Below are 16,795 nucleotides of genomic sequence, written 5' to 3' on the forward strand. Positions count from 1 at the left end.
ATACTTTGATCGGTTATATTTCTTTTTAAAATAGGATTTTAAAAAAAAACTGACTTTTCAGTACACTGGATACAAACGGCAAGGTTATTGCGTACATTTTAACTTCTAAATTACTATAAGTCTGCACGAGTATTATTCTGCGTCCAAACTGTATAGTACAATACTGCGAATAAAATAAAACCACAATACAAATCTAAGATTGTTAGCTCTATACACTGAGGTTAATAACACCAGCCTTTGCTACAGGATTACCATAGATATTAACATTGGCAAGAATTAACATAGTAATTACAGTTTGCGTTATTGTCCCAAATAATGTCACACCGAGATGTATTGCATCAGCTAAAACTGTACATTTTAAGACTATGAATACTGATGTTATTTCAGAAATTTAAACAAAAATCTACAATAATTTACTTCAACGCTAAGCCAATTCCATCCACTATCAACTTGTGAATCATAGAGCTCATTCCTTGCATTTTACTTTACGGGGGTGTCTAAATATCCAGGAATGGCTTTAAAATTCGTTAACAGTTCGGTAAAAAATCTGCACCAATGAAGAACATAAAATTGATTTTTTATTCCATCGATAATTTTTTCATAGGGAGACATCTTGTGAAGGATCCAAGAAAAGTATTAAATGTAAAAGTAGATCATATAACGTAAATAAAATGTTTAACTTTCTTAATAAGGCAATACAAATAGCATAACATATAGATTTCCTGGCCCTGCTATTGCATTTTTTTTATGTAATTTGTATATTGCAAGCAAAGTATAATGAGATTTACCAAGAGAGAACAACAACAAAAATTAATAATGGTAGCCTACAGTAGAACTAAAAAAGTACAAGTCACCATTGGCGGTTTCATGAAAGATATATGTTTACATGACGTTATTTGGGTGGGCAGTGTGGTCTAAACGAAATTTGAAGGAACAATTATATTTTTATATATTATTTATTTATCTTTAATTTAAATTTGTTTTTGGTCTTAGTTTTTTATAAAACTAATTTATATGGACTAAATAGCCGCTATTTTGTTTTTAATTGTTCAAAGTTACTTTTTACTGATTGTTTTTGTATTAATGATTTAAAAAAATATATGTGTTTGTGTTAAAAACTTTTTCATGATTCTCTGAAAAAATACCGAACGATGCTTAAAAAGTATTTTTAACCTCTAATTTAATGTGCAGTGTTTAATTTCATTTGAAATCAAACCGTTTAGAATTTAGCTATCTAAATCTCTCGCCCTTTTTAGACAAGGCTGTATCTAGTAAACTATTCGTATATCTAATTAAAACAGCTAAGTCCGCAACGAATTTTCTTTACACATTCCACTTCCATTTTGTAAACACAAACAAGTTTAGAGTTATTGCAGCTTCTCCATTACGTTCGATTAACAATGGAATACTTAATTTGGTGTCTACTCTAGTATGTTTTAGCATTTTTTTTTTTCAAAGAAATAAGATTTTTTTAAATTTTGAATAGAAAGGTATATGTATAGGTTTTTATAAAATAACTTTATTCTGATCCACTAGGGAAATACGTATGTGGGTACTTAATTATATGATAGTTTTTTTCAATTTTTATTATTCATTTTTTTGCTCCAGTTCGCAATAAATGTGCTCTTTAGAAGTTGGGGGACATGGGGCATTCGAGTGCACGGAGAAACTCGCTTTTATTTCATATCTTACTCGACCGTATTCAAACTGGGTCATTTTTATACTTTTTACTTTCATTAAACTTATATTTTTGTTTTTTCTTCAACACATTTTTAAATTATTAAAATCAATCTAAAATTTTTAGCGCTCATTTGTGGCGTTTTTCAATCATGTTCGTTTAGAAACGTATTCTAAGAATACACATATTATTACATATTTTACTCAGGTAGCATGACTGAGATGCTGTGGCGTAAACAGTATGAATTAGCTTTTTCATGTGATTTTAGAAAATAATTTTCCAGTTTGGTCTATTTTCTTCCCAGCTTTTAATTATTTTAGAAAATGTTATACAGTTAACGGAAGTTATATTTTGTATTTTTTCAACACCATCCATCATAGAATGAGCTAAAGTTATATCTTAGAGATTAAAAAATTGAACTTGAAATATTCAATTTGATCTTTTGAATTCCATATTTTATGTCGTTACCTTTAGTATTTCGATTTGTCTGCTATTTTTGAAGCGTTCTAATACATTTTTAGGGAAATTAGAGTTAACAAAGTTCCCAAAAGTTTACCTTAAAGTTAAACAAAATAGGATTTCTACCCATTGTTGAGTTCATGAAGCAATAAGCTAATTCACCGAATTTAATCTATGACACATCTGGAAGTACTTATTCTCTTAACAAAGTGGGTAAGTCAAGCTACATTTGGCTTTACTGATGTAGAGGATGACTAGTTAATTTACAGCATGGAAACTAAGAAATATATTCCCCAGGAAGATTTAATTCCTAATTGTAAATACAAATAGGAATTAAATCTCCCAGGAATTTTAAAAATTTAAATTGTATTATTATTTTCATTAATTTTAATTCATTTAAATTCACAGCACTTTAAATTAGGTGAAATCAATTTTGGCCTGACTAGGGATTTGATGAAATTTGTTATGTACCAGTATCAAGATAAATTTTTAAACCCACTAATTTTAATTAAACTTAAAATTTTAAAGTTTATTTTACATTTTAAGTTTTGTTGAGTCTTGTTATCCCATAAATAGGCTTTCTTACTTAAACATCAAATAAGCTGCAAAACATCGTTTTTGCATGTTGCAAATATTATATTAACGTGACAACTGCAAACTGCTCGACTACTGTGTTTACCTTAAACCGGCTGGCGGTCTTATCAGAGAGCAGATCCTGCAGTTCTGTGTCGGTGTCATCCTTCGTCTCCATGGTCGCGGGCGTCTCTCTGGCACTCATGGTACCGTTTAACACATTCGTAAGGCGACTCTCGCGCGCTCGCGCTGCCGAGACAGGCTGTCCCTCCGTGGGAAATCCTCCCACATTATTATCCCTCGCGATCTCTTTAAACACAAGAGTGTCACGATTCGATGGTATAAACATGCGAATATAGTTGAGATAAATTAGAAAGCATGTTTATCTTCTACAGATGGCGATTCAATTAAATTGTAGGTTAAGAAGAATATAGTGAATACTTTTTTCATTCCTTATACAGTACCATAAAATATTCCTAGATCAAGTGGATATTTCTATTTTAGTTAAATAAACCAACACAACGAAGTATCGAACTACATGATAGAATATAACGAGTCTTATCAGCTAATCCAAAAAAGTAATTTCATCGCGTGTTATACTGTGTCACATGATACACATGATATGTGTCATTTAATACACAGCTTATGAAAAAATTGGTTATTCTGAAAATTCTCATTACCATCATGGTAATGCAAAAAGGTTAGAATTTTACTTTGCTGCCAAATTCAATAAAATTGTATATCGCTAATTTTAATCTCTAGGACCTTTCTAACCAAATTGAACGCACGGACAAACAGACATCAACACAAGTCTAGAGAGGCTCTGTTGATTCTTAATGAATTAAGTTTCCAGAAGCCCTAGAAGTTAGGTTTCGATTTAGGATTATACTTGATTCTACACATTACGTAGCTATGGTGGTAAACTTCACCGTGCTTACAGATTGTGTCAGAAAACGTCGTAGTGCACTCAATTGTGCACCTGATGAGACAATGAGAACGCCTCCTCACCTAGATTACACTTTATTGTGTAGTCTACGTGTCTCTGATGATGAAACGATGTAAAGAGTTCGTTTTGAGCTTCTTCGTCGCTGCGCAGAATCTCTTCGAACAACACGGATCCAGATTCCAGGAGTCAAGTCTGTGGCAACGTCCTTAGAGTTAATCTGTTAACGGTTAACCTAAATAATCCAAATTTTAATGCAATTAGTAGATAAGAACAAAGTGATTTTTGAATACCAAGCATTCCGAAGGCATAAAAGTTGTAATTTACTACTTCCATTGATACAAATTTTGCTTGTTATCATATAAGTACACAATGTGTACTGTCTATGTCATAGACAGTGAGTCAACTCCAGTATAGGCTTAATAGATAGGGACAGAGTATTCCCATGTAACAATAAACCACTCTAGAACTTCCCAGATTCACAGATAATATGGGTTGATCAAACCCCCTGATCAACTTATTCTGCTGAACAATTAAAAGATAACATAATTCATTTATATTTATTCACAAAACACAGGCACAACTCACTATAAAATGGTTATTTTGTGAGTGTTATATTAACCCTGTAACATTACCACGCCCCTCTTCGGAAACTTCCTGATTTGGTCAGATAATATCCTGCGTCAATTAAAACCCCTGGCCAACTTATTCTGCTGGTATTTATACTATCTTTGGATAAGTATTCTTTTTCTGTGGTACTGACTTAGGGTATATAAAGTCAAGCCACTTTTTTGTATACTATAATCATGAAGTAAATTTGGCATAATTCTAGTTTAGTCAGTGCAACCTATAGAACACGCCTAAAAGCTGGCATATATAAAATGGAAATTCTAAATGTTTTTTCGTCAAATAAAACACGTTTAAAATTGTTTAACTTCCCAGAAAATAACATTCAAACTAGATATTCAAATTATAAGACATCCCCTCGCCTCGAAACTTCTCACGATCAGAATGTTATGGGTCTTTAGGAATTCTGAGATAAAGGTGTGACTACAAAAATGAAATATTCATATTATAATGCGTATTATTATTATACATGCGTTTATATTATATGTATTATTGTAATGCGTTAAAAATACCATAAATAACAACAACACTAGGGACTAAAATCGATTATTTTCGCTGATAAAGATTCCTGTTTATTTATTCCCATAGCACAGACACAACTGTCTCCAGAAAAGAACAACGTGTACTTTTGACCCCCTAATTTTAAACCCGCCTGGGATCCTCTTTGGTTTTCCCAGTTTACACCCTGGTTGAATTAAATCCAAATCCCCTGATCAGCTTATTCGGCTGATAAAGGCTTGGAGCCACCCGGAAACTATTAAACACAATTTCACTGCAGCAAAGCAAGCAGAACTGTAGACTATTTTTCAACTACAAAGAAAATACAAATACATTTATGCATGTCAAATGTTTACTTACAATGCAAACCAGCATTTATGTCCATTCATGTGAACTATTCTAAGAAACAGAAATGTACCTCTACGTTTGGTGCGTTTTAAATTAAATCAAAAGAACGCGTTGGGGAAAAACAATACCAGTCAGTATTAATTAAGATTACAAAAACATGGAAGAAAGTTGCTTGATCTTAAAGGCTGTAATGATAATGTGGCATGCGTCACAATACTATATTATGTTCTATCCCCTCGCTAAAGGCTTATAAACACATGGAAACTATTAAGCACAATTTCACTGCAGCAAAGCAAGCGGGACTGTATTTTTCAACTATAAAAAAATTACAAATAAACTTACGAATGTCAAATTTTACGTACAATGTGAAACGACACGTATTTACATTCATGTTAACTACTCTTAGAAACGGAAATGTACACTGAATCATAGATTAAGTAGGAATAGAACTAAACATACGCTAAACACAGTTTTGGTTTGGCTACACAGTGCTGTTGAAATATTTCATTGTTGGTGGAGCGTTAGAAAGAAGCTTATCATTCTGGGGATTAGTAAAATGTATCTTCTGTCTGTCTGTCCGTAGGATATCTCGAGATCAAATTAAGCGAAATCGCTTTTTAATTTTTGTTTACGTAACGATTGTTTATGGCAATAAAATGTTCTAATTCAAAGCTATGTAGACTTAAAAGTTTATAAGCAGCTTTATATCCAAAAGATCCTGCGACATCAACGGAGTTTCAATGTGGATGTTAAAGCAATGCTTCAGGCATTTACTAACACCACTAACAAAATTAATCAACTGTTCATTTCAAACCGGAATCTTTCCATCAAAATTAAAAACTGCAAAAGTCATTCCGATTTTCAAAAAAGATGATCCTTTACAAACCAACAACTACCGTCCAATTTCTATTCTGCCGGTGCTGAGCAAAATTTTTGAGAAACTTTTCCTGGAACAGCTCAGCAGTTTCCTTGAAAGTTTTGATATTCTCAGCCCGACCCAATTCGGATTCAGAGAAAAAAGGAGTACAATAGACGCTGTAACTAACCTCATAGAACATGTTGTCGATGGACTGGAGAGGCGTGAACACGTGCTCAGCGTATTTCTCGACCTCTCCAAAGCATTTGACTGTGTGCATCATGAAATACTTCTGCACAAGTTAGAAAGGAGTGGTGTATGAGGTCTGCCTCTAAAATGGCTTGGATCATATCTTAGTGACCGAGAGCAGTGTGTGCAGATCTCGGGTGCCTTATCCTCAAAAGCAAAGATCACCCATGGAGTCCCGCAGGGATCTATCCCTGGGCCAGTTCTTTTTCTGCTTTACGTAAACGATCTGAACCCATCGATCCAGAATGGAAAGGTGGTTCAGTATGCTGACGACACGACTCTCTGTGTTAAAGCCAAAACACTTCAAAACTTGGAAATAATTACTTTTTCTGAGTTGAATTCCTGCATTCAATTTTTTTCTGAAATAAACCTGAAAACAAATGAATCAAAATCAAATTTCATGAAATTTTCGCTAAGCAAACGAGAATCTGAAACAAGACTTTCAGTATTTGTGGATGACCTCCCGCTCGATGAAATGGAATCAACAAAATTCCTAGGAATGTTCCTAGATCAAGGACTAACCTGGGACGTTCACGTGGATCATGTCTGTGCCAAGGTTGCATCGGGCATCTTTGCCCTTCGCAATTTGGCAAAGCACTGCCCTATTACGGTATTAAAAACAGCCTATTATGGTTTAATTTATCCCCACTTGGGATATGGAATCAAACTTTGGGGCAGTTGTGCACAGCACAAACTGGAGCGAGTCTTCAGGCTCCAAAAAAAAGCCGTAAGAGTAATTTTGAATTTAAACAATAGAGAGTCGTGTAGAAGCGCGTTTAGGGAGCTGGGATTTCTGAATCTGCCCTGTCTCTACATTCTCGAGGTGATCCTCTACTCCGTGTCAAGGTGTGCTTTGGTTAGGGGACGGGATGTTCACCAACACGGGACGAGATGCAGGGACAACTTGCGCGTCCAACAGCACAGGGCAAATGCGTTCAGAAATTTACCATCCCAGGTTGGTGTCAGATTGATCAATAGTCTCCCTGAACACATCAAACAACAAAATGGAAAACATTTCAAAACTCAGTTGAAAACTCTTCTAATTTCGAGGGCATTTTACTCAGTTGGTGAGTTTATGATGGGTTGCTGGGATGATTAAAACCTAAAATTCTCAAAGACCATCAAAACAAATAAATTTGCCGGGCCTGTAAATCGTGTGAAAGAGGCGTGAGTGATACAATGTATGTCTGAATGGTGTCAGTATGAATGATTAGGTTAGGTAGGACGATTGTGATACAATGTGTGCATTGTCTGTTCACAATAAAGTTTATTATTATATTATTATTATTATATAGAAAATATAAGTATGTTGCGCGATTCCTTTGGCTGAACGTCACTTGGGGGATATCTTAAGAATTAAATGAGCTGTAAATATTTTACAATACACTTCATATCTGCATAGGTAAGATCGGGTCCGATAATAGTGTATGTTCCTTTATGGATTTTTCTGAGAGCCTAGCGAATTCCATAAAATTTGATTTATAGATTCACAAAAACATAAATATATTTGATAAAAACTGTCGTATAAATCCGTTTCCTTTCAGTCTTCTGGTACTATCAACCAACATATATTGTATCCTTGCTGCAGAAACAACACGTGCTGGAGAAAGCTTAGACAAATTCTGTTTTTGAGGAATAAAATTTCACTTTGCTAGGCAAACTTACAACTAGGTGGACAATAACCACCAGAGCTGCAGGGGCTGCGTGGGGTCAGTTATTTGTATTATGTGGTACAGTCGGTTTTGAGTTGGAAAATTAGTTTTATGTTAAGTTCACAGCTCTTTAAAATAACTTAAAAATCGTCTACCAAGACCGAAAATGACACGTTGCTATAGCTCCGAATTATTCGAGGTTCACGGACAGGAGTGCAAATATTCGGAGTTATCGGACTAATGCATTAAGAATTCGAAGCTCTCGGACGATAGCGTCAGGTAGTAGAATGTTTTTAATTTTAGAAAAGTTTAGTTTTGTTAAGGAAAATATATTTAAAACATATCATTTTTAAAATTATATTAAATTACAAAAGTATTATTTCCTTTCGTCGAAAACGAATAAATAATATAATCATAATTATTTAACACGAGGCGTCTATATAACTCATGCATATACGGAAAAAATTCACATTTTAATCGTCAGACGTTTTTATTGAATCTGATTTCAAAATAGTCTAAATTTCCTACTTTGAATGTCTGAAATTTCACATAGAGTGATAAAATATGGCGATTAATATTATTTTTTTAATTCGTTTCGATTTAGGTAAGTTATCTTATAGACCTATGAATTTAACATATAAAATATTTTTTCCAAAATCGATTGCACCACCTTATAGATATTGAATAGATTAATCCTTATTTTTATACCCCCCCCCCCAAATATACACCGTCTGCTTAAGTTGCTATCAATGTCAATAGCTTGCCCCAGTGGTGACACGTATGTATACCTCTACCGCGTATTCTATTTGTCTTAGCACAATTAGAAATGCGGAAATTGGACTAGACCGATAATGTTAACAGTGATAAGACAGCTCGGCAGTCGGCCGTGGCACGCGGCAGTGGATCACTTGTTCTACAATTAATTGGCAGATAATGCTCCCTAGATAACCTTCGCGACTGATATACAGTAGGGTTATGAAACCTTCCACTCTACTCATCGCTTGCATGGACATGACCACGACTAGGTGAGTTTGGTTGTGTTTGTTTCGAATGTTACTAACACAGTGTGATTCAAATAGCAAATACTGACTAAGATATTTGGATTTTTTTTGTTATTATAAGTATAACAGTAGCTATCTATGTAGAATTAATTATCTCTCTTCTATTGTATCTACATCTATTCAGGTTTTTAATCGATTTATTTCGATCATCCTGTGTTTTTTTAAACGTTCATAATTTAACACTTTCAACATGGCAATTTTTTATTTGCTGATTTTTATTATGAAAACATGGTTCATATTTTAGTTTTGATCGGTGAAATGGTTTAGGTTTTCCAAAGTACATTATGGTATAATAAAGATTTTAAATCTTTGTATCTTCAGCACTGTTTTAAGGATTTCGGCGAAATTTTATTTCTTAGAAAAGGGTTTTGCTGTATTTGCATCAGGGTGTAATTCTGTCCCCCACTCTTGTTTTAATATATTAATGACTTGTCCAGTTTTATAATGTGTGGCATTTTAATCATTCGATTGCCTAAACATTTTTTACTGACAACACCTGTTTAGACTGGACATTTGTTTTAACTGAGTTTCAGGTTACGAACAAAAACTGTTCAATATTCTTCCTGTAAACTTGAAAATAGCTCTAAATAATAAATCCTTCAAGTTCAAATAATTAAAATGTCACTTGGCTGAGAGGGTTTTTTACTTTCTTCAAGAGGCACTGAATGTGGCCACTCTGTAATTATTGTTAATGTGTTATTGCTCTATTTGAAATATAATGTTATTATATTTGTATTATAATATATTTTTATGCAATTTATTTGTATTTTAAACCGTAACAAACCTAGTGTAACCATATGCACACAGGGATACGTACGTTTAGTTCTCATACAGAGTGTCCATTTCTCATTTTATTATTTGGGCTGATACGGGGTAATGTATTTTTAAGCAATTACACAATATATTAAAATTATTGTTTTACATTATATTTAATGTGTTATTTGACACAGAAAAATGTATAGTTTACATTTGAGCAATACATGAATTGAATTCAACTGTACCATATCTTGAGTTCTCCACTCTCACCTTTAAGTTCAAACGAATTTGTAGAAAAACTTATTGTATTTGTTTCGAAGGGGTTTCACTTTTAAGAGGAAAAATGGTGTAACATATTTTGATTTAATTAACATAAGTGAATTATTATGTTAATTAGAACCCTCTTCCTTAGGTTCTGCATGGGTCAAAAATAGGTTGCTATACGTCAAGGACTGATGTACGTCAAAATCTAACAACCAACATTTTACTATTTACTATTCCTCAGCGTGTCAAACTCTTCAGGTTTGGAATTCGAATAAAAATGTATATTTAACCAACTGAGTGTTTGGGTTCAAACAATAAACTTACATTCATTTGGTGCAGCCTGAGATATCCGCGAGGGCCAGCGGTGTCAAAAGCCTTTCAAGTCCACGGGAATTTTTATTTAAGTCTCTTTACTTGAGCGTTTACCAGATAAACCGTTATAATACATACTTTGAAATTGCCATCGTGTTGATAATAAACGGTTTTAGTTTAACTTACCTACTAAAATTTAAATGCTTCCACGTTTTTGTTACAAAATTAAAAACACATTAAAGTGTGGATTACTTTTTTATTTTTATTCTAACGCGAATACTGTTGGAGCTCGTCATATTGAAAATCAGCAGGGCCTTTTTTATTTTTTTACATTTAATTACAGGACTTTTGAAGCGGTAATTTTAATTACACGATGTAAAAAATAATTGCATTTAATTATAGATAGCATGTATTCTTAAATGTTAAAGTATCTGTCGCTCATGGTTTCTCTTATTTCATTCATAATCTAACCATTCCATTCATGACCTTCTCACTCTAAACGGAGCGTCCCCTGGGAAGATGGGGATGAAGTTCCCCAGAGACACAAGTGCCCAGAGACACGTACCCCAGAGACACGTTATCCTTTCACAAATGCCCGGCCCCGTATTTAACAAGCATAGTCCTTCATATGTAATATAAATTTAACAAAATTACTAGTCTGGTAAATAATGACATTTTTTAATGTATTGTGATTCATGGTTTATTAATATGAAAAATGGTTTTTGTCAACACAAATAAAAAATCGTGGTCGCCATTTTAAAACAAATACGAGTAAAATATCTGAAAAAATTGAAGCTATTAAAATATCTCATTTTAGAAACCACAGTGAGGCTGTTCAACTATTCTGAAAATTGAATACTTAAATAGTTGGACAGAATTTAAAAAAGAAGCGTAAATTAACGTGGCGTTTAAAAAATGTTCTTTAGTGACACCCAAGTTTGCCAAGTCACAACGCGTCGAAATGTTAACAGAATTATTAAAACCTTAAAATATGTCGATTTTACTGTCCAGGACCATTTTTAGTTATATTTTTTTTTAGCCAAAACTGATAAAATGCTACGTTTCGTGTATTTTAATCCATCCTCTTCTTTAGGTGTGAATAAATCTAAGACATAGTCTCTTAACACACATTCTCGATTTTGCATATAACTGAAGAAGAGATTAGATTTCTGTTCTCGAAACGCAGTTTTCCATTTTGTAACTTACTCGTATAACGATAGCAAATGTCCAAAATCCTGTTATCCTTTTACAAATTGTCCAACGTCAATAATGAAATTTTAACAAAGGATTGATATTGAAACTCGAACTAATCAAGTTTCCAAGAAGGGTATCGCGTGCCAATATTGTTACCCTTCCGTTTCCATGTAGCGCTTAGAAATATAAACAAATAACAAATACTAAGTGACTGTGTTAAATCAAAATCACAATCATACTTGGGTCTAGTTTGGAGCGGACTTGTAGATTGGATGAATAAAGGATCTTATCCACATATGTAAACATACAGTCTTTTTTAACTGTATGTCAAAAGAGTCAGACTGAAATATTTCAAAAATGTTATTGTATTTACAACATTTTGACGCGGTGTGATCAATAACATTTAGATTATAGTCATGACATCGACCGGATGAACCTAAGAACCAAGTAGTCCTTCCGGCAAAGTTGATTTTGTGACGACTCATTCAGGAGCGAATTTAGCATGATGTTGGGACAGGGGTCACAACTGGGATTTATGGCACATAACGAAGCTATTGCATCTGAAATATGACGATGTTTCAGACTTAGGAATTTGGAGTCAAATTCGTCTGAAGAGATAAAAAAATCGGCGAAGATGAAGCTTGAAATGAACTATTTACATCGATTCGACGGGTAGGGTACGATAAGCGGACCCGGTTTTTTATATCGAAATTGGTAAACGATATTACTCAATCATAACCATCGATATGATTAATCGATACTAATTAATTAGTTTGAACAATTAACTTAAATAATCTATATCTATAGCTGTAAACACTTTCAAGTAATATACGTAAGGTAATATTTCAATTGTACATAAGTAACATTTGATTATTAAGAGTGGCAGACAATTTTAGAAAACTACACAACATTGCTTTGAAAGATGATAAGACATGTTTTTCGTGGCTTCAACATGTAGGACTCGTATCGAAAAACCCATTATGTGAAATTTGTGGGAAGGAAACAAATGTAACTGTGAGAGGAGTAATGGTCGTCTTCAGTTTTCCTAATTTTGGTTATAATAATTTATTTGATCACTGTTAATATTAAATTCACATTTTAATTTAAAACATATGTTTGTTGTTGCGGACTACAGACACTTTTATATCGATTGATAGTCTAGGATTTGAGATGCGAATATTAGGTATCGATGATTACATTTTTCGATATAAAAAACCGGGTCCGCTTATCGTACCCTACCCCGATTCGACATCAAGAGTTCTAGATTACAAAATATAATTAATCTAGATGGAGAGGCATTCTAATTGTCTTATCAGGTGCACAGTTAAGTGTTCTGCAATGTTTTAATACGATATTAAAGCACGAAGGAGCTACCGAGTTTTCTTCACATAACGTAGTTATTGGTGGAGAGGATTGATTCAATGCGGATGTTGATGTAGCTCCAATTCACCTTCTGCTTAGTGCAAGGTCTGAAAACTTTTTGGTCTGAGAAGCGTCGTTGTTCACTTTTTTATATCTTCATACGGATATGACTCCATATTCCAGGAGTCAAGTCTTTGATAGCGTCAGATTCCAGGGATTAAAACGGATGTGATCAGGAGCTAATCTCAACATTCTCTTGAGAGTTATGGAATGTTCAATGGCGGTCCAAGAACCTTCCAATGAACAAAATTTAAAATACACGTTAAGACATGTTTTTGCACATTTTAGAGCATAACATGGCTTTTATACGAAACGAAAACTAAATAAAAAAATATTTTGAACAAAAATGGGGAATTGTTATAACCCCCGTGATCTCCCCTAAATCCGACACTGCCTGAAAGATTAATATTGTTTGTTTTATAGAAATACAGGTTTATAGAAATACCTGTACAGTATTCCAACTATATGTGTACAGAAACAACTCTTCTCTAAACCCATAAAATCGAGTTGAGGATTTGTTCAAAGTTTGAATGGACGTCGCCAACATGTTGGGACGAAATAGCGAAACATGTTATAAAAAAATCTGGTAACATAACTTTTCTCCAATTGTTTCAAGAGATTGAATATTCATAATATACTTGTTTGAAAATTGTTTGACATTCAATGTTACGAAGGTGCTCTGCACATTGCTTGACTAGGTTTTATCCTTGTTATCTCCATTGTCCAGGTGCTGCAATGCGGCCACTTACGTTGACCAGACAAAGCCAAGTCTACCTGGACTCCAAGTTCTGTACTGCTGCTCCTGTGGACATAGTTAGGTTTGGATTCAACCTTTTACAGCGATTTTAGTTAGCTTATATGTAAATATTCTAATAACGTGTGTACTTACAGAGGGTGGCCAAATTATTAGACTAGACATTCAAATTTACGACATTTTAAGTTATCTCGTAACTATGCTTTATAATCCTGGAATATATTGTTATTTTTCATATATTTGCATTCGTTACATTATATTAGAACTTTATATTTCTATTTGAGGCATTGAAGTTAATGTCATATCCAGTTGGTAGCACTTAAATCAGCTGACGATTTTTTAGGCAATTTTAACTGAACATAAACTCAACTTCTGTATGTATCTAATATTGGTTATTCTTGTTTTTAGTGGGGTTTCCTTGTAATATGAGCTGGTAACAGTGTTAGTAGTGGATTCTGGTTGTAAAACCGTCAAAGGTTGTGTGTTATTTTTGGCTTTTAATATTTTAAGAATACTTCAAGAGTGAGGCCACTTTTTAACGGTCATGGGAAAAAAATTGTGTTTTTTCTCATAAGAAAAAAGCTTCAGTAAAGATTCTTTTGAAAGAAAGATGTTATTCACAAACTGAACTAGCGTAAAGGTTGGGTATTTCTAAAAGATCAGTAAGTAGGATCAAGTGAACCTGTGACCAAAACCTAAGTAATCAGACACATTGAGTTGGAAAATGTGGCCGCAAGCCCAAAAGGAATGATAGATTGGTCAGGAAACTAAAGAATATTGTTAAAACAAACAGGAGACTTACCACAAACAAATGGCTGACCAGATAAACGAGTATGGAGCCAATATTTCACCTATAAGTGTGAGAAGATTGTTAAACACAGAAGGACTCAACGCTCGTAGACCAAGGAAAAAGCGAAAGATCACGTCTACCATGGCAAAGAAGCGATTAGAGTGGGCTAAAGGCTTAGACCATTGGACAACAGAGTATTTGGAAAAAGTAAGTCATAAAATATCTATGTGCTGCAAAGGAGACTAATTCCACAGACTCAAGATTGGTTTCCAAATGGGGAGTTTATTTTTAATAATGATGGTGATCCATGCCATAAAGCCAAGACAGTAACAAGATTTCTCAGTGAATCAGACATCAGTGTGCTTCCTTGACCAGGTAACAACCCTGACATGAATCCAATTGATAATTTGTGGTCAATTGTCAAGAAAAGAATGCTAAAGAAGAAGGTGACCACACGTCAAGGGCTTGTGAATTATACACACAAAATATTAGTTATACAATTTGATGTACACAGATATTTAAAAACGATTTAATAAAATAATTTTCTCCGAAAACTGGTTCTAGTCTAATAATTTGGCCACCCTCTGTACATAACAGACTTTAAAGGATGGTATGCAAACCTATTTAGTATCCCTTGATCTCAATAAAGCCTTTGATAAGTGTACATAAACATAAATTACTATTAACACTATTAGTCGAGAGCGTGTTTCAGGAATTACTTTGCGGACAGAAGGCAGACTGTTTGCGGTGTAAATGACAATGGGTTTCCTCTATAGTGTGGTGTGCCTCAAGGAAATACTCTAGGTCCAATGTTATTTTTATACATATTAATGACATTTGGAGATTCGTGGAAATTGTTTCTTTTTGCTGATGACCATAATTTCTGTCAAAGAGGAATCCTCTCAACACGTTCAATTATTTTTTTTGTTGATCTTATAAACGATAAAACAATGGATGGATCATAATGTTTGATCATTTACTGCTTGGCTGAATATTTTCTGTAACCTCACATTTTCATAACACAAGCTTAATATGAATTAACACTATTCCCTAACATAAATAATTTGCAACAACAAATAGTTTTTACAAATCGCATATTTTGTATCGAAATTGTTCCGCCCGTCTTATTAATATCAAAAGATGTAATTTTCCATCAGCACATAATGCCGAATCACTCTTCTCTGTTGACTACAGAATGTAAACTGACGAGACTTCCCTCCCCCTCCCATCATCTAACTATAGATGGGAAAAAATTGGTTTCACATACAATTGATTATCTATCACTGTTAATATTTTTCCTCTCATGGCTTTTATATTATTTTTTTATCTTTTTATGCAATATTATAACATTTTCAGAATTTTAAAACTATATCCCTCATGCATTTTTAACTCTAACTTAATTTTTCCAATTAAATTTTCATAAATTAATACACTCACTGCTCAAGACAAAAACAATATCGACTCACGTCTACGCTCAAGCCAATAATGGGCATGTAGCAAACCTTTACATGCCTTTACAATCACAACCTTTGAGTTTTTATAAATTATATTACCCAGGATTAATACCCATTAGCACAAGATATATGTTAAGGGGAGCCGGAAGGGGGTATACCGTCGTATGTTAAATTTGCAAACTTAAGGAACATTTTTCTCAGAAAGTACTAGAGATAGGTAGTTGAATTTTTTATGCAATATTATACATATAATTATGAAGACATGGATGCTCTTTCATAATTTTCCAAAAAATATTTCATGTATATTTGAATTTTTTTGTGTACGCTTAAACAATTTCATGTTTTTACGATTATATATATTTTTTATGGCTTCAATGAACAGTAATGGAACTGAAGTTGCATCCATTTGTAGGTATATATATATATATATATATATATATATATATATATATATATATATATATAAGGTATATGTAAAAAAATATCAGCTCTGTATCTTGAATGGTTTCTGAGAAAAATGTACCTTTATGTCAAAAAAAACTACATTTTCGGAAAACGAGCGTAAACGTAAAAATACTCACATTCTAAGGAGCTAAGTGCTTCAAAACATCCCAGCACCATATTGCGGATCATCAGCTGCCTCTTCCTCATCCTCCAAAGCTAGCTTCCTCCTTTTTTTGGCAATCCTGGCCTCTCGGGTCATTTCTTGGGCTGCGATGTTCGCCTTTCTCAACCGCGTCGCATCCAGGTTGCGAAGCACGCTTACTGCTCTACATTTCAATTTTATACCCAACTCATTGTAAATGGCTAGCTTGCTGCAAAAACCATCATTGAATGCTAAAACAGCATCATATACACCAAGTTGTAGAGTGTTGTATCTCACAAATACATTTTTGGGAATCTTG

General features: G+C 33.6%; 2 protein-coding genes across 3 annotated transcripts in view; one reads left to right on the plus strand and one right to left on the minus strand.

The window, feature by feature from the left end:
• LOC124365914 (bumetanide-sensitive sodium-(potassium)-chloride cotransporter-like) overlaps positions 1–2,947 on the minus strand; it is a 66,870-nt gene extending 63,923 nt beyond the window's left edge. Inside the window, 1 exon segment of the mRNA XM_046822036.1 lies at positions 2,817–2,947. Coding sequence (XP_046677992.1) covers positions 2,817–2,915 — 99 coding nt within the window. The 5' untranslated portion in view covers positions 2,916–2,947.
• Positions 1–16,795, plus strand: part of LOC124365915 (soluble lamin-associated protein of 75 kDa-like) — a 28,535-nt gene that overhangs the window by 225 nt on the left and 11,515 nt on the right. Inside the window, exons 1-2 of one of the 2 annotated variants that reach the window (XM_046822037.1) lie at positions 8,760–8,908; positions 13,620–13,705. In XM_046822037.1, the coding sequence (XP_046677993.1) occupies positions 8,859–8,908; positions 13,620–13,705 (136 nt within the window). In that variant the 5' untranslated portion in view covers positions 8,760–8,858. Of the gene's footprint in view, positions 1–8,759; positions 8,909–13,619; positions 13,706–16,795 lie in introns of those variants that run through there. The other variant, XM_046822038.1, reaches the window with a different exon arrangement.

This window comes from Homalodisca vitripennis, chromosome 7, assembly GCF_021130785.1.
Source record: "Homalodisca vitripennis isolate AUS2020 chromosome 7, UT_GWSS_2.1, whole genome shotgun sequence".
NCBI lineage: Eukaryota > Metazoa > Arthropoda > Insecta > Hemiptera > Cicadellidae > Homalodisca > Homalodisca vitripennis.